General features: G+C 47.8%; 2 protein-coding genes across 2 annotated transcripts; both read left to right on the top strand.

Annotated features, from left to right (window-relative positions):
- The first annotated feature begins 5,144 nt into the window (after positions 1–5,144).
- LOC134499359 (olfactory receptor 51G2-like) lies at positions 5,145–6,147 on the top strand. Its single transcript, XM_063306051.1, has one exon. It carries the CDS (start codon positions 5,145–5,147, stop codon positions 6,099–6,101), a length of 957 nt encoding a protein of 318 aa, XP_063162121.1. The 3' UTR covers positions 6,102–6,147.
- Positions 6,148–13,138: 6,991 nt separating this feature from the next.
- On the top strand, positions 13,139–18,284 carry LOC134498614 (olfactory receptor 51H1-like). The gene is made up of 2 exons (XM_063304772.1): positions 13,139–14,016; positions 18,263–18,284. Exons 1-2 carry the CDS (start codon positions 13,139–13,141, stop codon positions 18,282–18,284), a joined length of 900 nt encoding a protein of 299 aa, XP_063160842.1.
- The last annotated feature ends 1,999 nt before the right edge of the window (positions 18,285–20,283 follow it).

Below are 20,283 nucleotides of genomic sequence, written 5' to 3'. Positions count from 1 at the left end.
CTAAACCGTGAAGGGCCACCAAAGACGGGAAGGTCATGACAGAGAGGTCAGACTAAATGTGATCCCTGGGGAAGGTAATGGCAACCCACCCCAGTATTCTTGCCGTGAAAACTAAATAGATCAGTACAACCAGAGATATGTCGGTATGCCATCGGAAGATGAGACCCCCAGGTTGGAAGATGGTCAAAATGCTACTGGGGAGGAACAGAGGATGAGCTCAACTAGCCCCAGACGTGATGACGCAGCTAGCTCAAAGCCGAAAGGACGGCTAGCGGCCGATGGTGCTGGTGGTGAACGGCGAATCCGATGTTCTAAGGATCAACACACCATTGGAACCTGGAATGTAAGATCTATGAGCCAGGGCAAATTGGATGTGGTTATTGGTGAGATGTCAAGATTAAAGATAGACATTCTGGGCGTCAGTGAACTGAAATGGACTGGGATGGGCCACTTCACATCAAATGACCACCAGATCTACTACTGTGCACAAGAGGACCACAGAAGAAATGGAGTAGCCTTCATAATTAATAGTAAAGTGGCTAAAGCAGTGCTCGGATACAATCCAAAAAACGATAGCATGATCTCAATTCGAATTCAGGGCAAGCCATCTAACATCACAGTGATCCAAATATACGCCCCAACCACAGATGCTGAAGAAGCTGAAGTACAGCAGTTCTATGAGGATCTGCAGCACCTGCTGGACAACACACTTAAAAGAGATGTTATTTTCATCACGGGAGACTGGAATGCTAAGGTGGGCAGTCAAATGACACCTGGAATCACAGGTAAGTATTGCCTGGGAGAACAAAACGAAGCAGGACATAGGCTGATAGAATTTTGCCAAGACAATTCACTCTGCATAACAAACACTCTCTTCCAACAACCTAAGAGACGGCTTTATACGTGGACTTCCCCAGATGGACAACACCAAAATCAGATTGACTACATCCTTTGTAGCCAAAGGTGGCGGACATCTGTACAGTCGGTAAAAACAAGGCCTGGAGCTGACTGTAGTTCCGATCACGAACTTCTTCTTGCACAATTTAGGATCAGACTCAAGAGATTAGGGAAGACCCACAGATCAGCTAGATATGAGCTCACTAATATTCCTAAGGAATATGCAGTGGAGGTGAAGAATAGATTTAAGGGACTGGACTTAGTAGGTAGGGTCCCGGAAGAACTCTGGACAGAAGTTGGCAGCATTGTTCAGGAGGCGGCAACAAAATACATCCCAAAGAAAGAGAAAACCAAGAAGGCAAAATGAGGTCACGAAGAGTCGGAAGCGACTAAACGAATAAACAACAACAGAGTTAGCAATTTACTCAGGAATGTTAAAAAAAAAAAGCAAAGGCTTGCCTGCAAAGTCTAAACTTGGTCCAAGATTCAAGAGCCAGGCCAAGGTTGGCAGCCAGTCCAAAGATTTAAGGTTCAAGAGCAAAATTCCTACACAGGGATCACACCTGAGCTAGACGTGGTTTCCAGCAAAGAGAACAGAGGTAGCCAACCCTCCTATGTAGGCTGCAGCCAACTGTCGACTTTAGACTTCGCAGGCAAGCCTTTGCTTTGTTTGACATTTGTATACATTGCTAACTCTGTTACCTGAAAAACGAACTGAGTTTCTCCCAAGAAACCGTGTGTGTGTGCAAGGCTGAAACTTGAAGTAGGGCAGTTTGTTTCCAGCCCCAATTAACTCTTGGTTGACTGGGGAGTGAAACCCTTGTTAACAGCATGGAGCAACTTGCGTCTGAGAAGGCCCAGCTGACACATCAAGCTGCTGTGCTCTGGCTCAGCTCCGAGCCTTGCAGGCGGCAGCGCCCCCTCCAGGCAGAGTGTCCTATTGCCTGCCCAGAGAAATTTGATGGGGCACTGTCTCAATTCCCTGCCTTCTGGGCACAAAGAAATCTATACATGAGCTTAAGAGGGGAAGATTTTCCGACTCACAAACATCAATAGGATTCATAATCAGCCTGTTATCTGGAAATGCTGCCCCAGCCCAGTATGTATGTATGTACTGTATGTATGTATTTAATATATCCTCCCATCTCAGACCAGTGACTCTGGGCAGCTAACAATCATAAAAAACAGTCAAACAATTAAAACAATACAAAAGAAATTAAATATAAATACAGCCAAGAGATATTAAAATCCGTCGGTGTCAGCACAACCAGAAAAAGGGGCCCTTCGCACACTCGGGGCCGCAGGCCCAGGCTCAAAGCCAGGTCTTCAAGGCCTTCCGAAAAGCCAAAAGGGCCGGAGCCATCCTAATCTCAGGGGGGAGGATGTTCCAGAGGGCAGGCGCCACAGCAGAAAAGGCACGCCTCCTGGTCCCCGCCAGCCAACATTCCTTGGCTGATGGGACCCGGAGCACGCCCATCCTGCTGGACTGGATTGGACGGGTGGAGACAACTGGGGAAGGACGGTCCCTCAGGTAACCCGGTCCCAAGCATGGAGGGCTTTAAAGGTGACAACCAGCAGCTTGGATTGCACCTAGAAACACACCGGCAACCAATGTAGCCCCCGAAGCAGTGGTGTTGCATGTGCCAAGTAGCCGACACTGTTTACAACCCGGGCAGCTGCATTCTGCGCCAGCTGAAGCTTCCGAATGCTCCTCAAGGGCAGCCCCACGTAGAGCGCGTTGCAATAGTCCAAACAGGAGGTCACGAGAACATGAGTGACAGTGAGTAGAGCCTCCCAGTCCAGGAACGGGTGCAACTGGTGCATAACCCGAAGGTGTGCAAAGGCCCTCTTAGCCACGGCTGCCACCTGCTCTTCCAGCAGGAGCTGTGAGCCCAAGAGGACACTCAGATTGCACACTGGCTCCATGTGGGGCAGTGCCACCCCATCCAGGACCAAAGATGGAAAAGCCTTGGTACTGGGAGGCCCAAACACCCAAAGCTATTCAGTCTTGTTGGGTTGAGCCAGAGCCCATTGCACCCCATCCAGGCCCCCACAGCCTCCAGGCACTGAGGCAGGACATCCACGGCATCACTCAAACAGCCCAGGGTGGAGATATAAAGCTGATGATACCTCACCCCAAATTGTTGGATCACCTCACCCAGCAGCCTCATGTAGATGTTAAACAAGAAGGGTGAGAGAACCGACCTCTCCCCTCCTGTCAACACCAACTGGAACCAGCCCTGGAGAAAGGAGAACCAGCACAACACCGTGCCGCCCACCCCCGACTCCCGAAGCCAGTCCAGAAGAATGCCATGATCGATGGTATCAAAGACCACCAAAAGGTCAAGGTCAAGGAAGGAAGCACTAAGTAATACCATTATTGACAGAACTGCATCAATTGTCAGATTGTTTCTGGGTGCCTGTCAAGCTGCTGGTGTTCATGTTTAAAGTCCTACATGGCTCATGGAGACCACCTGCTCCAGATTGAACCTGCCAGCCCAGATGTCCCAGTGAATGGTACAGTAGGAGGAGGAGTTGGAGGTCTGTAGAGTCCCAGCCCTGTGTGAGCTTTGACCAGAAGAGCCTCCAAGGTGAGCATGCTCTGCAGGAACAACTCTCCTAGCACTAATTACCTGGCGGAGCTGGGTAGGGGGCACTCCTAAGGGACTCAGATACCTCTACACCAATGTACAGAGTTTGGGGGACAGATAGGAGGAACTTGAAGTCCTAGTGTGAGGTGGCAAAATTGATAGTCAAACACCAGTGAAGACAAACCCACAACGCAGCTCTTTCCCAGGCGCTTGTCCACATGTGAAGGTCTTGTGAAGATCGGAGCAGTGAACTTTGAACATCAACTCCATTATAAACAGTGCTTGCGTTTGACACACAGCAGCCACTGGAAGCCTTTCCTGATAGCTTCTTAGCTTTTCTGCAATAAATTCACTTATCAGGACTTGTTGGATTCTGAGCACTTGCTTAAGCGTTTTCTATCCAGTCTGCTGGGCAGGAGCCGGATAATTAGCTGGGCTGCCGGGAATTCTTGAGGGACGACGTGATGAAGGACATGGCCCTGAGCGGCTCCCAGAGGCAATTTTCTCTGATGTAAGCAGCCAGTGCCTCCCTAAGTCTTTCTCATAAAAACTCTTGCCTTGTGGCTCTTGCAGGATCTCGTCCTGGACCAGGGAGGATTCCTCTCCTCTTTGGTGTCTTCTTCACTAAGGTCTAAGGAATTCCCATGGCTTTAGCCTGACTCAGCCTCTTCCAAGAACTCTCACCAGAGGGGCAGAATTAACAGTGGAGGAGTGACAGGGTGAGTCCTTCCTTCCTTCCTTCCTTCCTTCCTTCCTTCCTTCCTTCCTTCCTTCCTTCCTTCCTTCCTCCCTCCCTCCCTCCCTCCCTCCCTCCCTCCCTGTGAACTGCTGTGACACTGAAAAAAGAAAGAGTGCAGAGAAGATGTGATAAAGGATCTTCTAGCTGATTTGGATGGCTTCAGGTCCCCCGGCCCTGCTGATGACGTTCCTTCCCGCAGGATACTGAAGGAACTGGTGGAAGAGCTGCTGGGGACTTTCGGGAGTGCTGGAGAACTAAGGAGGCACTAGAGGAGGCCAACTGTCCCCTCTTCCAGAAAGGGGAAAAAAGAGTGAGCCCCAAAACTAGTGACCCCAGTATTACCTCCTGATCTTGAAATGCAGTTAGCGGAAGAGTATAAGTTGTTTCATTTACACTGGACATCTCCCAGAACGTTTAATGAGGATTGGTTACAACTGCTTTGCTGCTGAGGGTGTAATTTGGGCACTGGAACATTAGATGTTCTCCATGACAAACTGACCCCAGCCTGGCCCTTCCGGTCTCCCATATCTGTAGCTCAGTCCATCCCCCTTGCTGCTGTTGTAGAATCATAGATCATAGGGTTGGAAGGGAACTTGGAGGTCTAAAAGTCCAACCCCATGCCCAAGGCAGGAATCCTCATACCATCTCGGACATACAGTTGGCCAATCTTTTCTTGAAAACCTCCAGCGATGGAGCACCCACTCCATCCTCTTCTTCTCTTTCCCGCCATCTTTCCCAGCATCAGATCCTTCTCCGGAGAGCTGGGTTATCTGTCCAAATAAACATATTTGAAGAACAGTCTCAGCCAGGCAGTTAAAGGAGTGAGATCTTTGAGTAGCTCATTTACCACATGCCTCCTCCTCCTCCTCCTTGAAGCACACATCAAAGACTACAGAAGGCATTCTTCGGACAGCATTATGACATCCTCTAATAAGACTGCCAGCTCCCCGATTTTCCTGCTGACGGGCTTTCCTGGACTAGAAAAACACCATTCCTGGATTTCCCTCCCCATCTGCTGCATGTACCTCGTGGCCATCACAGGCAACTGCACCATCCTCTTTGTCCTCAAGACGGACCAATCTCTCCACACCCCCATGTACTACTTCCTTTCTATGCTGGTGCTCTCAGACCTGGGCTTATCCTTTGCCACTTTGCCCACCACGCTGAGCGTCCTGTGGGTCAACCACCGTGTGATCCATTTTGATGCCTGCTTGGTCCAGATGTTCTTCATTCATACTATCTCCATTATTGAGTCTGGTATTCTACTCTCTATGGCCTTTGATCGCTTGGTGGCCATCCAGAACCCTCTGAGATACACAAGTGTTTTGACCAATGAGACAGTAATCAAGATTGGGGTGGGGGTGGCCCTTCGAGCTGCCTTACTTGTGTTCCCAACTTCCTTCCTCCTAAAGCGTCTGGAGTATGGGAGGATGAATGTTCTCTCATATTCATTCTGCTTGCACCAGGATATTCTGAAGGTGGTCCTCTCAGACAAAAGAATCAGCAGCATCTATGGCTTGATGGTGGTGGTGTCTTCTATGGTTCTTGACTCTGTATTGCTTGTTTTGTCCTATATTATGATCCTCAAAACCGTGTTAAGCATTGCCTCTAGGGTAGAGCGTGTCCGAGCCTTGAACACCTGCATCTCCCATATCTGTGCCGTCCTAACCTTCTACACGCCAATGATTGGACTCTCAATGATCCATCGATATGGGAAAAATGCTTCTCCTGTTGTTCACATCCTCATGGCCAACGTCTATCTTTTAGTGCCGCCCCTTATGAACCCCATTGTATACAGTATAAAAACCAAGCAGATTCGGATGAGGATCTTTAATAGTCTCCTGAAAAGAAAAGAGTCAACTATGGCCTCTTAGAATTAGCTTCTGGTGAAAGAGAGTTTTGAGAACATGGCAAGACATTTTTAAATACAGGGTTGGCCCATAAGCAAATAGACTGAGGTACTATCCCGACCTGGGGCATGGTTACTGCAGCAGGGCTACCCATTGAAGGCTGCCTTTCCTGCTCCTGTGCAAACCTACAACTTAGGAGCCCAGCTGGGCAGTAGCCTGACTCAGGTTGTTCCTTCAAGGACATGTGTGTGGTCTGAAGTGGCACCATGGTCAGAAATCCATAGGCCAAAAGGTTCGAGGACATTGGATGCTAGGGGCAGGTGGACGGAGAATCGCACGTTTTGTTCATCCAGTTAAGTTGACCTTGCCTGGAGTGCTTTTGGGTGCAATGGACTTGCCTGTGTTTCAGATGATGTCTGGATGGGAATTTGATTGATTGCCTCCAAAGTCCATGAAATGGGTGCCCACCGAATCAGGGTTCCGTTGCATGATTCTTCTCTCCTCTCCAAAGGAGGCCCAGTTTCTCTTGGGCTCACATCCCACGGGACCTGCCTCCGTTAAGGGAATCCTGGCTGCTCCGCTTCCCCAAAGGTTGCCCCTTCTTCACCCAAGAAGCAGGTGACCTGCAGGGAACAGTGGCAGAATCCCGCGAAGCGGAGTCCGAGCCCACGAAGTTCTCCCAGGGAGTTTGAGGGAGCAGCAATATGAAACAGGCGTGGATTCTCTCTACGTAAAGGATAGCCCTATCCTTTCCCCTGTGCTCTCTGTGTGTCCTCCCACCATATTCTCCAATACCACGAACCAGATAAGAGGGCGAGGAGAAGGGTAGACAAAAGAGCAGCAGGATGAGGACAGTAACCTCCAACTGGCACCATTTCGAGCCAGGAAAGGGAAGCAGTCTAAAGACGACAACTGTGTGTCATGACCGTGTGGACAGTGCTAATAGGCAAGGACATTTATTGCTGTTTCCTTGAGAAAGGACCAGAAAACATCAGACAAAAGGAAAAGTACGGGCACGGAACGAAATGTGGACTAAAACTCTGAAAAACAGTATATACTGTATAACATGGACAGAAGCTATTGAAAAGCTGAGTTTCACCTTCAGAGGGCTATTTTGAATCTCCCAGATTCCTGGCTAGCAGATGAGATGGTCTGCCTGTCTGTCTTTTCCCCTCTCCCTCCCTGATACATCACGTCCATGAGCGTGAGCTTGTGTGCTTGTAGAATGCATTCTAGCAAAGGTGCTGGATCTGGTCTACCTCCTGCCTCCTGGCTTGCTCCCTGAGACCTCGACGCTCGCCTGCTCTGCGGCACGGAAGGTGTTTAACCGCAGCACGCCGTGTTCTGAGAGAGCGACGGAGGAGGACACTCCCCACCCACATGCACGGACACACGCCATACGTCTTCTTTGGGCATTTTTCTGCTTCCAAAATCGAATCCAGGAGTCGCGGCCTCCCTCCCAAACTGCCCTGCACCCTTTCGGAGTCTCCTCTGAATTATTTTTTCCCGGTTCCCCAGTTTTGCTGACGGGCAGATGGCCTTTGAGTGTGGCCTCCGCCGCTCCCTCCGGGCTTACAGCTTCACGGGGTGGGTCCACCAGCCTGGCGTTCTTCCCTGTCGGTCCCCCGAAGGCCCGCAACTCATCTCTCCTCCGTGTCTCTCATGGCCCCCCATTTGCCGGCTCCCCGTCGGGTAAGCCTTGCTCCGCCCTGGGCCAAAATGCAGGAGGAGGAGGAGGTGTGCGGAAGAGAAGCCGGCGTTTTGCCAGATGTCCAGGTGGTGCCCGGGTGCCAGGCGACTGGTTCCTTTAAGGATCCAGGGGCAATGATCAGACCAGTAAGTAGGGAGGTATGAAGCCTTATTGTTCAACTGTGGCAGGCAGATTAAACAGAAACACAAGAAAGCATAACATACCAAGCAAGATGGTAACCCATCTGCCTTCAGCCGTCGGGAGCCCCAGTGAACAACAGCGGAGAGACCCCAAGGACAGCCAATTCACACAACAACAACAACCAGTGTGGTGCTTGGGATGCTTTGGGTAACTGATTTGGTTTTCTTGGTTTGGTATAATTGCTGGGCTGTTGCATTGTAAGCTGTCTTGAATGTTTTGGGAAGAGGGCATGTATAAATCACTATATACTGGGCATTATATTTTCAGAGAGAGAGAGAGAGAGAGATACAGGTTTGTTGTTGTTGATGATTTGTCCAGTCACTTCCAACTCTTCGTGACTTCATGGACCAGCCCACGCCAGAGCTTCCTGTCGGTCGTCAACACCCCCAGCTCCCCCAGGGACGAGTCCATCACCTCTAGAATGTCGTCCATCCACCTTGCCCTTGGTCGGCCCCTCTTCCTTTTGCCCTCCACTCTCCCTGGCATCAGCATCTTCTCCAGGGTGTCCTGTCTTCTCATGATGTGGCCAAAGTATTTCAGTTTTGCCTTTAATATCATTCCCTCCAGTGAGCAGTCTTACAGTTACCCTTGTGGTAACTGTTCAGTATGTAAGTTTTGCCTCAGAATTATTTATTTTCAGGATATGTACCATCAGAAAAACTATTCCATTAAATCTTTTGTCAACTGTAACTCCAGAGGTGTGATATATGGTATTCACTGCCCTTGCGTGGGTTACACTTCAAGAGCAGTGAAAACGAGGATCTGTGAACACAGAAGCTGTATTAGACATCAGATCACTTCTCCTCTTCTGCAACACTTCAGAGCCTTGAACCTTATCTTTGGTTGTAAAGTTTACCTTTTTAAGTTTGTTATTCTTCTATCTCCCCCTCCTCTTCTACATCAGTTAGGAGTTTTGCTTTAAATTCCTTGTACTGTAGTCAGAGATTAGTGATTACTATGCTATTCTATACCCCTTATTTAATTTGGCTAGGCTGATTTCATTTTATTCACCCAATGGTATCTTACACCCAGCTTTTGCACTTCGCTTGGATGTAGGTATATTTATAATAATAAATAGTATATCTACTCACCAATATGAATAAGATTTAAATTTGTATTTAATCTTTTTTAGGTGTGGAGCGGGCTATTTTATAGCAGTTTATAACAAACCATATTTTAATTATACTACTCAAGTAAGGACTATTTTTATGTTAGGTTTATGTGCACTATTTTAATTGGTTGTGATATATGATTATTTATACCTTTTTCCTTTATTTTTTTCCAGTATTATTATAACCCTACATTTGTGATTACTGATGAAGGCTTATAAGCCGAAATGCATTTAGTCAGGTTTTTGGACGTTAGTTAGTAGGACTGCTTGATTATCCCTGTCTTGGTATTTATTGATGTATGTTGGCTGTTTGGGGCCTTTTTATTGTTTTTTTATTGTTATAGTTGTACTTTATGTATGTTTTTACAATTCTATATTTAACACTAGTAAACAATATTTTATAGTATAATTGGTGGTCCTTTACATTATTTTTAAATCCTCCTCACCCACTGCAATTTTGTGTTTTTTAAAAAAGATGTTTATCAACTAAGCATAATTAAATCCTGGAGGGTTCTCTGGTATTTAAATTGACTTAGTGAAGAGTCAAGCTTGATTCCAGGGTATCTTTACCTTAATAACAACCTTGCCCAAATAGAGATGTTTGGATAGTAATAGCTATCCAGAAATTTAAAGGGTAATATATATCTCTAGGAATCTGCTCTGTTTTGCAAAAAGCTGCACTCTCCTAGTTCTTTCCACCTTGAGGGTTTTACAACAATTTGGTATTTCATTCCAGACCTTAAGGTTACACAATAGAGAAGCACTTGCAAAATGAATACCCTCCTTCGGAGAAGAAAACCTTCAGCCCCACAACATTCCTCCTGACAGGTTTCCCAGGACTGGACATGCCCATCACTGCATCTCCCTCCCCTTCAGGTTCATCTACACGACAGTAGAGAGTCTGGGGGTGTTGGAAGTCCTGGCAAACCCAGCATGCCTCATTGGCATGTCAATTGAGTTGTCCCACAATGCAACTCTAGGAAGCTGTTTGTTGCCACTCCCACTTCCTTTCCCTCTCTTCCTTCTTCTCCACCAGAAGCAAGCACAGGGATGTGCACTGTTCTCCTCCATTCTGGGCACCATGTGGTGGGCCTGGAATTCCCCTTTCTTCCACGCAGCTCTTGGCAGCAAAATAGGGCTGAGGGTTTAGGGCAAAACTAAGTATTTAGAAAGGAAAGAAGAGCAAAGGAACTTCATCTTTTCCACCAAGATGGATGTAGCAGAAGCAACATTAAAGTCACTAAGAAATTCCTTTTTACTTCTTAACCTCATATGTCTAAGTGTGTGATTCTTTAAGCTTGGGAGGGCTGAATGTGTAAGATCAATAACCTGAGTTTCTCTGGAGTGCTCATTGAAGCTATCTAAGGTATTTTTCTTTTTCTGTGCCATCTTCTCAGCTGTGTTATAGGCTCTGCTCCATTTCAGTGGTTCTAGCAGCCCACTAAATTGGCTTCCCTCCCCACCTCCCTCCCTTCCCTCCCAGATGCCAGAACTTGACATTTCTCCCTGTTCAGTTCCATCCTATTCATTTCAGCCCACTGCCCAAGCTTTTTGAGATCTTTTTTCTCACCTCTGAAGTACAGTATTTTCCACCCCTCCCGACTTCTCAGTCCAATTCCCAGCGCTGGTTTTACTGAAACCCGGCATAGGTAGCAGGGTTCCTAAGGGACCCTCCCCTCCAGGCACAACCTGCCTGCTCCAGGGGTGCATGTGGGGGCAGGGGTGGTGAGCAATTTGCCCTGCCAGAATCCCAGGGGACCTGGACCCAGAGGGAGCTGGTGCCCTGGGAGGAGTGACCGCCGCCCTCCCTTTTGGTGGTCCCTGCAGTGGTTCAGCCTGCATCGTTCAAACCGGCCTTGGGCATTTGGCTGGTGAGGTGACCCTCTGTGCACCGTTTTCTTAGTGAGGCTCTTTGCTTATGTATTGTGAACTAGCAGGAGTCGTGTGGAGCGGGCAATATAAAGTACCTGTAAAAGGTAAAGGACTTTACGTTTCCCTTGATGTAAAGTCCAGTCGTGTCCGACTCTAGGGGGCGGTGCTCATCTCCGTTTCTAAGCCTTGGAGCCGGCGTTGTCCATAGGACACTTCCGGGTCATGTGGCCAGCATGACTCACGGAACGCCGTTACCTTCCCGCCGAAGCAGTACCAATTAATCTACTCACATTTGCATGTTTTCGAACTGCTTGGTGTGCAGAAGCTGGGACGAGCAACGGGAGCTCACCCCGCCGCGCGGTTTCGAACCGCCGACCTTCCGATCGACAGAAGCAAATAACTGATCTTTCTCCAGGACCCCAGCCGAGTCCCTGGGGGATGTAAGAGTTGGACCCCATTCAGGCAGGAAAGAGTCACTCTAAGGAGTGAGTCTCCTGGACTTTTATCTGAGGGGGGGAAATAAAGGTTTGGCCCAAGGTGCCCGGGGAGGGCTTCTTTCAAAGGAGGCACCTGTTTATAAGCAGAAGCTGGGATTGTTTCTCTGCGGTTTTGGGGAGGAGGGGGCCGGAAAGCGGGAGGAGGCCTGCTGCTTCGGTGAAGGAGGGCGCATTCACCGCTTATGGCTTCAGTGGCTGTGAGCCTTTTCAGCTCCCCCTCTGTTAACAGGTGGGATCCTTTTCTGCTGAGCTTGTGGGGTGCAGAGTGAAAGATATGGGGCCGCTGATCGCTCTGTATCCGGTTTGAGGGATCTGTTCTGGCAGCTTTTAAGGTTTTGATGGACTACTCTTTTTTAATCAGAAGTGGGCATTATTGGTGTGTTTTACCTCAATGTGTTAGATTGAGGCTGCATATAAATGCAGCAAATAAATAAATCCTGATTTGCAGACGACCCAAATTTCAGAGCGGTCTCTAAACATTGCATGAGAAAGAAAAGACTAAAACTATCTAGTTCAGCTAAGGCTGTGAGCTGAAATTTATAAGATGGAATTTAACAGGGAGCATGTCAAGCTGTATTCATTTATTTTAAAAAAAACTTATATGGCTGCCCATCTTAATCAGTGTAATCCTGAATGGCAAAGAAAATGATAAAAACACGATCTACAAAGAAGAACCAATTATAAAAACCTAATCAAGGCCCCCTTAAACTTTTCTTTTAACAAAACAAAGCAACTGTACACCTGCTGGATCAACTAACCTCCCAGCCTCAACACCTGGGGAAAATAGGGTCTTCAAGACCCCCAGAAGGCCAATAGGGTCCAGCCTGTCTGAATCGCACAGGGGAAGTTGTTCCGTATGGCAGGTGCCACGAAAGAGAAGACCTGCTTCCTAGGTCCCACTAGAGGTCATTGTTCCACAGAGCGAACCCGGAGCATGCCCACCATTCCTGCAGCGCTGGTGGGATGGGCACAAACCAGAAGTAACCTGACCCTATGGATTGTGGAGCTTTAAAGGTGACAACCAGCACCTTGAACTGCATCCAGGAGCCTACTGGGAGCCAGTGCAGCTCACGTAGCAGTGATTTAACATGGGGGTACTGTGGTGTGGCCAAAACTGCATGAGCTGCCACATGCTGGGCCAGCTGAAGCTTCCAAAGGCTCTTAATGGAAAGCCCCATGTAGAGCCAGGGGTTTTGCATCTGGGTAGAAAAAATGGAAGTGCAAGTCTAGGATGGGGGTCCTTGTCTTGGCAGTAGTCCGTGTGATAATCTCAGTGTCTTGTCTACCAAGGTTAAAGATAACCCAACAGTATGACACAGCTACCAAAAAGTCTAATGATATCTTCAGGTGCATTAATAGGACATTAATGCCCCTGAGTTCAGACCATGGGAAGTAATTGTTCCTCTCTGTGCTGGTCAGATCTCACTTAGTCCTGTATCACTGCCCTTTTTGAACTGTGGTGTCCAGGAGGGTAACCAGTCAAGTTCAGAGGAGGGCCAGCAAGATCTCAAAACAATGAGATCTCTAGGATGCTCATGATGCCAAGGATTGAGAAAAGAATCAGGACACATTTGAGAACAAGGAGAGGACACTGATGACCTGGGAGGATGGAAGCTGAACCCCATTCTTTACATTTGTTTGTTAACTCTCATAACCTAGCCTGTCTGTATCAGATGTTCCTTTGAGAAGCATGTCAGCTGTCAAGATATTCAATAACAGCAGTGTGAACCTGCTAACCTTTGTCCTGACTGGCATTCCCGGGATGGAGGAAAAGAATTCTTTGATGGCCTTTCCTCTGTTTGTGCTCTGTGTCTTCACACCGCTTGGAAACAGCCTCATTCTCTTTGTCATCACGACCGAGCACAGCCTTCATGAGCCCATGTACATCTTCCTTTCCATCCTTGCCTGCTCAGATCTGGGACTCTTCATATTGACCTTTCCAACTATGTTGAGAGTTTACTGGTTTGACTCCAAGGAAATTACACTTAATGCTTGTATCACCCAAATGTTCTTCATCCATGCATTTCAATGGTTGGAGTCTGGCATACTGGTGGCAATGGCTTTTGACCGTGTTGTTGCAATCAGTGAGCCGCTGAGATACAGAACACTCTTCCCAGTTAGATGTATCTGTGTCTCCTTCCCAGCTCCCTTTCTGATTGAACGTCTACACTTCTGCAGATCCAGTGTACTTTCTCACTCCTACTGTCTCCATCCTGATATAATGAAGCTAGCCTGTGTAGACATAACGGTCAACATCTTCTATGGTCTGATTATCGTCACTCTCACATTGGGACTTGACGTTGTCATCATTCTTGTGTCCTACATTGTGATTTTGAAAACTGTTTTGGGCATTGCATCCCATCGAGAACGTCTCAAGGCTCTCAACACTTGTGCTTCCCACATTTGTGCCACCCTCACTTTTTACGTCCCAATGATCAGTGTCAGTTTGCCCCATCGATATGGGAAACACCTTTCCCCCCTTGTGCACATGCTGATGGCCACCATCTACACTGTGGTCCCACCTCTCCTTAATCCCGTTGTGTACAGCATGAAGACCTGGCAGATTCGGCAGAGAATCTACATTTTCTCAAGGAAACAAACCAGGATTTGATGGTAGAAATTCTGAGAGAAGAAAAAAGGACTTGGACTGTAGTGAAACTAAAATGTTAAGGAAGAATGGAATGCACAATAAAGTACTTCCATTCCTTCAAAAGCATATGGAAACTCTCATCAGTCATGGCCAGCATTTCTTTCCTACAGGAGAGACTGATGGCCAGCCCACCTCAAATCGTCTGTGAGTGAATTACCATCAGTCACATCACCTTGCCAGATAGCTTTTCTGAATTGGGTATGAGTGGATGTACCACTAGACAGTGGTTCGCCTTTACTTGGAATGCCAATTCCAGCGTACAACAATCTGTTCCTTTCTCTGTGCTTGGGCATCAACATCAGAGATAGTCAGGTGTCTTAGACTACCTTTCCCATAAAGCTTTATAAGTGGCAGTGCTGGTTGGGACTTGTGGGAATTATGGTGTATTTGGTTTCCTGTCAATGGGGAATGTCATCTTGGAATTTCAAGTGAGATATAATTATTATGGAAGTACATGGAGTTCTGCCTCACCAGATATAGAGAATAGGGAGTGGCATCTCCGATTAGGGCTTGAGCCCTAAATGATCTGGGTAAACATGGACATGGACTCCCAGATCAAATAAGGTGACAAACTAAGAATGAAGAAACAGTTGACCTGAGCTGGACTAAGTCAAAGACTCAGTAATGCAGCGTTTTGTTCCTGCCGTGGACAACTAGATGCCTGTAAAGTGAAGATCACAAGGTGGAAAGGACAGCAACTGTACCTTTACACTGTGATCCTATAGATAATACAGAGATATAGCGGAAGTTCTTCTCCATGAATTTGTTTCATGCCCTTTTGAGGCTACCCAGACTGGGGGCCATCATGACATCTTGACCTAGAAAGTTCACATAAAGTTGCACCATGTAAATCTGTTGGAATCTCCAGCCATCCAATTTCAGCTTCTTCATCGAGGTGACTCCATTGGGCCGGGGGGGTTTGTTTGTTTTGTTTTTTGGAAAAGTGTGCATAACTTTGTGTACATCTCTAACATGATTCTCCTTTCCTGCCTTTTATTTTTTAAACTGAAGAATCCTAAACTCACTGATTGAGCAAACAGGAAGAGCAAACAAGATTGAGGGAGTTCAAATGGAATCCCAAATGGATTTTCTGTACAATGTATAGAAATTAGAAATAATCCCAATAAATTACCTTGATTCTGTGTAAGTATTTCAAATTCTGTCATCTTTCTCAGGGTCCCTCCTCCTTTCTATTTTTCTAGCTATTTGCAAAGACGTTAACCATGCTTGATTTCTTCCTTCGGTAAGCAATTCATGTTTTGTCTTTAGTCTGTTTCTGGTGTCCAGATATATCATGTTGGCATACGTGATCAGATCTTTCTTGCTGTGATTGTCTTTGAAATAGAAAGCATCTGATGGTGAGGTAGTCATGAAATTGTTGGACGTATCCTTGCTTTTAGGAAAGTCCTAATTTTTAAAAGACTTTCTCTTATAATATCTGAGAGACCGTCTCGTCCTGATTGCATCAATCTGCCCTACCCGGTCCTGCAGGGAGGGAATGTTACGGACCCCGTCTGTAAAAGAGTTCCATCTCGCGGGGTCTCGGAAGCGGGCCTTCTCTGCAGTAGCTCCCGCCCTGTGGAACATGCTTCCCCCAGCGGTGAGACAGGCCGCCTCGCTCCTGGACTTTTGAAAAAGATTAAAGACCTGGCTTTGTCAGCAGGCTTGGAATGGGAGGGGGAATAGCTGTACTTGGGGATGGCCAGCGCCCCAGAGTGACTTTGGATGGACCTATTACACTCACGGTCTGATAAAGAACTTTTGCTCATCTTGATTCCATTACCTTCTTATTTTTATTGTATTGTATTTACAATTGTTTTGGTTTTTAACTCTATTTTAGTGTAAACCGCCCAGAGTCCCTCCTTGCGAGGGAGATGGGCGGTGATAAAATTTGATAAATAAATAAATGAGTCCCTTCAGATTCTTGTCTTCTTTTGTTCCTTTATACTATAAATATCCATGAAGCCCATTGGCTAAGCATGCTCCTTCTATTCATGTTGCTGTTATTAATTTCTGCTATTAGGAAATTTTATCCATTCTTTTATCCATGATAGACAACTTGCTGTATAATATAATCTGAGATTGGGAAAAGCTGATCCACCCCTCACTTTTACGTCTTGCAATACTATAAATTTTACTCTTGGGTTTTTCCATTTCATATAAATCTATTAATCATTATTTATCAATCCAGCAATTTTTTAAACTGGGATTTGAATTGGTACCATTTGAAACAAGAAGTTTATCTTGGATAATGCATTCATTTTTACTGAGGCCATAAATCCTAGCCAGGAAAGTTTGGGGTAGAATTCACTGGGTGCTTGTCCTTTTTTGTTTCCTTATGGACTGCTAACACACTTTCAAAAGATTGATAAACATGGGTTAAAAACAGGTCTAACATTCTTTTAGAGGACCACTAAACCCATGTATGTGTACAGCCTTCATAATTCCTGCCCTATAGAACTCCCCTCCCCCCAATGCTTGGATGGCCCCAATCCTGTTGGCACATCGAATGTTAACCTACAGAAATATGCCTGATTGGTACTTTTTTAAGTGCCGGGTAGGCATTATGCCAGGAGAAGCCTCTGTGGGAGCCAGGTGTCCAGTCTCTCTGACAAGTGGTCAAAAAGAGTTGGGCACAGCCTCCCCCTCCTCCCATCATCACCACCACCACCACCATCATCAAGCTGGAATGATACAAAGATGTCATCATGAAGACCTGTCATCAGGGCATCTTCATCTCAAGGTTAGTAGGAAATTAGGATAAGCTGCATTTTGTGTTCCCTTAATGTGCTTGGCCAGGTTGGGCCACAGTCTAGCAACTGCATTGGCCCCCTGGTTAAGGAGCTCTAAGCCTGGATAAAGTTTTCTGTGGCTTGGCATGTTCTGCCATTTGATCTGAAAGAGGCAGCTGGTTATCAATCCATGAATGAACGAAGAGAAAACCTGCCTGTGCGAAGGCAGCTTGAGTTGGCAAGTGACAATCCTGGACCATTTGGCAGGCCCAATTGTCCCTGATGAGCTCGAGGCACAGGATGGCCACCTGGGGGGAGTGTTCATACCTGCCTTGGGGGGGGGGGAACACCCCAGCCCTCCTGCAGCTGCAGCCTCTTTGACCAGAGCGGCCCTGAGGCCTGAGGTCACTTCCCAGCTACTTCCTTGCTGAGAAGGGCCAAGCCAGCAGCTCAGGTGGAGCAGGGAGGAAGCAGTGCTGAAGTGCCGGGAAGGTGCTCTCAGGCATCCCTTGAGCAGGGAGCCCTTTCACGGCTGACCAGGAAGACGGCGGAATGGGCAAAAGTGGCTTGGACCCCATGGATGACTCTGCCAAGGGACCCAGGGCTCGAGGCAAGGCAACTCACGATGCACAGGGAAGGCAGATCCAGAGCAGGCTTGGGGCCTGGCAAGAAATGATCCTGCCTGGCGTTCCCAAACTGCTCCTGATCTCCAGAGGTATTCAGCTTCAGCTCCCAGAGTTCCCAGCCATGTGCTGGCTGCCAATTTCAGGAGTCAAAGCCCCTGCACTGGGAACACGGCAGCAGGCAGGCAGGGGAGGGAAGGATGACAACCGTGCAGAGAAGAAATGCATGTGAGCTTCTCCCTTAACGGGAAGACCTGGATCTCTGACCTCCTGGATGGTAGGGGAAAAAGGGGGTGAAATGCTCCAAAGTGAGAGATGCCGGTGCTTGGGCCCCCCTCCCCTCAGGGAAAGTTCAGTCAACCAGACGGGGCATTTGTACTGTAAACGCACCCCCCCCCCCAGGCCTTCTCTCTCTAAGCAACTCAGAGAACAGAACACTACACTGATAGGCACTCCGAGAGAGATGCTGTTGTGGCTGAAGGCCAGCAACTTAATGCACTCTACAAAATTGAGAAGTCCAAACAGACAGGGTTAAAGATAAAAGCAGCAGGAGATAATGCATGGCAGCTGAGGAGGGAGCCGGGTCACTAGCTTTATGGCTGCCACCTTCGGCGTGCCCTATAAATAATAGCAGGCTGCCTCTCGGAAAGTAAGAGGGAGACAAGGAATTCATGTGGGAAGCTTCCTAAAAAGGGCATCCCACTGTGCAGACCCTTATCACACCCACCAGAAAGCCAGCAATGCCCGGTTGTTCTGATCGCCCTAAGCCACAGGACCAAGTTGCTCCTCGTGCGGCCCACACCTTTTAGCAAAGCAATTGGGAGGATGTGAAAGCGACAGGGAAAAGCCTCCACGACTGCCCAGGGACTGTCCAGGGTGGTCTCACGTTCCTCAGACTGTGGGCTCTGATTCCCTCTCCAGGAGACAAGAGACTAGGCTTTGCTCTTCGACACCCAGAATCTGCTGAAGAAGCACGCAAGCCTCCCTGTGGTGCATGGATACCAGGGGCTCTGGGAGAGGCCAGCTTCAAAGGCGGAAGATGCACAAGTGATCCTAGGTATCAGAACCAGACACGCTGGGCATATTCATGGGCCAAAGAACTTTCTCAGAGAGGAGGAAGCTGTGTCCCCCGCCCCTTTGGCCACTGACCTACTCAAGACACAGCAACAGCTTGCTTTCTGCAGCTTTCACACACAGGGCATAGCACACCCTCCGTTGGGTGGGCATTCTCCATTTTCTCCATCACCTTAGCCCAGTGCCTACCGAATGTCTTTGACTCCAAATCCCATAATTCTCAACCAGCATGGTTCGTGTTCACACTGGCTAGAGATTGTAAGAGCTGGAATCCTGAGGTCACTTCTCGGCTTGCAGAGGAACTTGGTGTTTGCCTCCAAAACCTTTGTGGGGCTGAAGGTTGAGCTGAGCCTTTGACTGTCAGGACAGAGGCCCCCCTGCAAAACCTACGTCTGAGTTCATGTAATTTAAATCCAATTCAGTTCAAATTAATCAAATATAAAATATAATTGATTATCAGTGTTTCCCACATTTAATCATTTCCCCCTTTCACCACTTTAGAAGAATCAGTCTGGGGCCAGTTTGAGGGAGTCAGGGAGTTACAGCCAAATCTTGGATGCTCTGAAGTCTCAGGCTGGCCCACAAGCTGCTCTCTCTCAGTGCAAAACAGTGATCTGTTGTTTTTTAATCTGTTCAGTCGTGTCCGATTCTCAGTTTTCTTGCAGTTTTCTTGGCCTGGTTTTTCAGAAGTGGTTTGCCATTGCCTCCTCCCCAGGGCTGAGAGAGAGTGGCTGGCCCAAGGTCACCCAGCTGGCTTTATCCATAAGGTGGGACTAGAACTCACCGTCTCCCACTTTCTAGCCAGGTGCCTTCACCACACCACCAAACTGGCTCTCTAATGATGTGTGTATGTGTGTATAAAATGTGTAAACTGCCACAGTTTAGATTCCCTAGGCTATAAAGCAGATCCCACCCCCAAACAGGATCCCACCCCCAAACGCCTACAACACAGCTGAGCCCTGTGCACTTCCATGCCACCAATTTTCATCTGTTCATGACAGAAAAAAAAAAGTGGTGGGGGACAACCCATTTAACACCAGCAAACTCTCTGAGTCAAATGCTGAGCGAAGATGCTGAGGCCCTGGAAAGAGTGCAGAGGAGAGCAGCAAGGATGACCAGGGGCCTGGAGGCCAAATCCTATGAAGAACGGCTAAAGGGACCGGGTAGGTTTAGCTCAACGGAGAGAAGACGGAGGGGAGACACGATGGCATCTTCCCATCCTTGAAGGGCTGCCACAGGGAAGAGGGTGTCGGCCTATTCTCCATGGCACCTGAGGGTGGGACAAGAAGCCCTGGGCGGAAGCTCCTCAGAGGCAGATCCAACCTGGAAGCAAGGAGGAATTTCCCGACAGTGAGGGCTACTAAGCAGTGGAACAGCTGGCCCCCCGGAGCTGTGAGTGCTCCATCGCTGGAGGTTTTCAAGGAAAGATTGGACGACCGTTTGTCCGAGATGGTATGAGGACTCCTGCCTTGGGCTTGGGCAGGGGGTTGGACTAGAAGACCTCCAGGGTCCCTCCCAACCCTCGGATTCCATGAGTCCATGAGTCTATGAATCTATGAGTCTATGAAATGCATCAAAGACAATCAATGCAGCACAATGTGCTGGGAAAGGGGTCTGTTTCTGTTTTCAGCATTCAGGGCACCTTCAAGCAGATTCCCAAGCAGATCAGACGATCACCATCTGCTCCTCTAGAAAGGAGATTTTCCACGGTTCCAGACCAGCACTTGAGCCTTTTTCATAACCAGCACTTCAAAGC

The sequence above is a fragment of the Candoia aspera genome, chromosome 5 (genome assembly GCF_035149785.1).
Source record: "Candoia aspera isolate rCanAsp1 chromosome 5, rCanAsp1.hap2, whole genome shotgun sequence".
Classification (NCBI taxonomy): Eukaryota; Metazoa; Chordata; class Lepidosauria; order Squamata; family Boidae; genus Candoia; species Candoia aspera.
The sequence above is the reverse complement of the archived record's forward strand: the minus strand, read 5'-3'. Positions and strand labels throughout refer to the sequence as shown.

Excerpts from the sequence above, each read along its gene's own strand:
- LOC134499359 (XM_063306051.1), top strand. The coding sequence starts at position 5,145 with ATGACATCCTCTAATAAGACTGCCAGCTCCCCGATTTTCCTGCTGACG.
- LOC134498614 (XM_063304772.1), top strand. The coding sequence starts at position 13,139 with ATGTCAGCTGTCAAGATATTCAATAACAGCAGTGTGAACCTGCTAACC. Across the intron at positions 14,017-18,262 it reads ATGAAGACCTGGCAGATTCG|CAAAGCAATTGGGAGGATGT; the intron begins GCAGAGAATCTA and ends CACACCTTTTAG.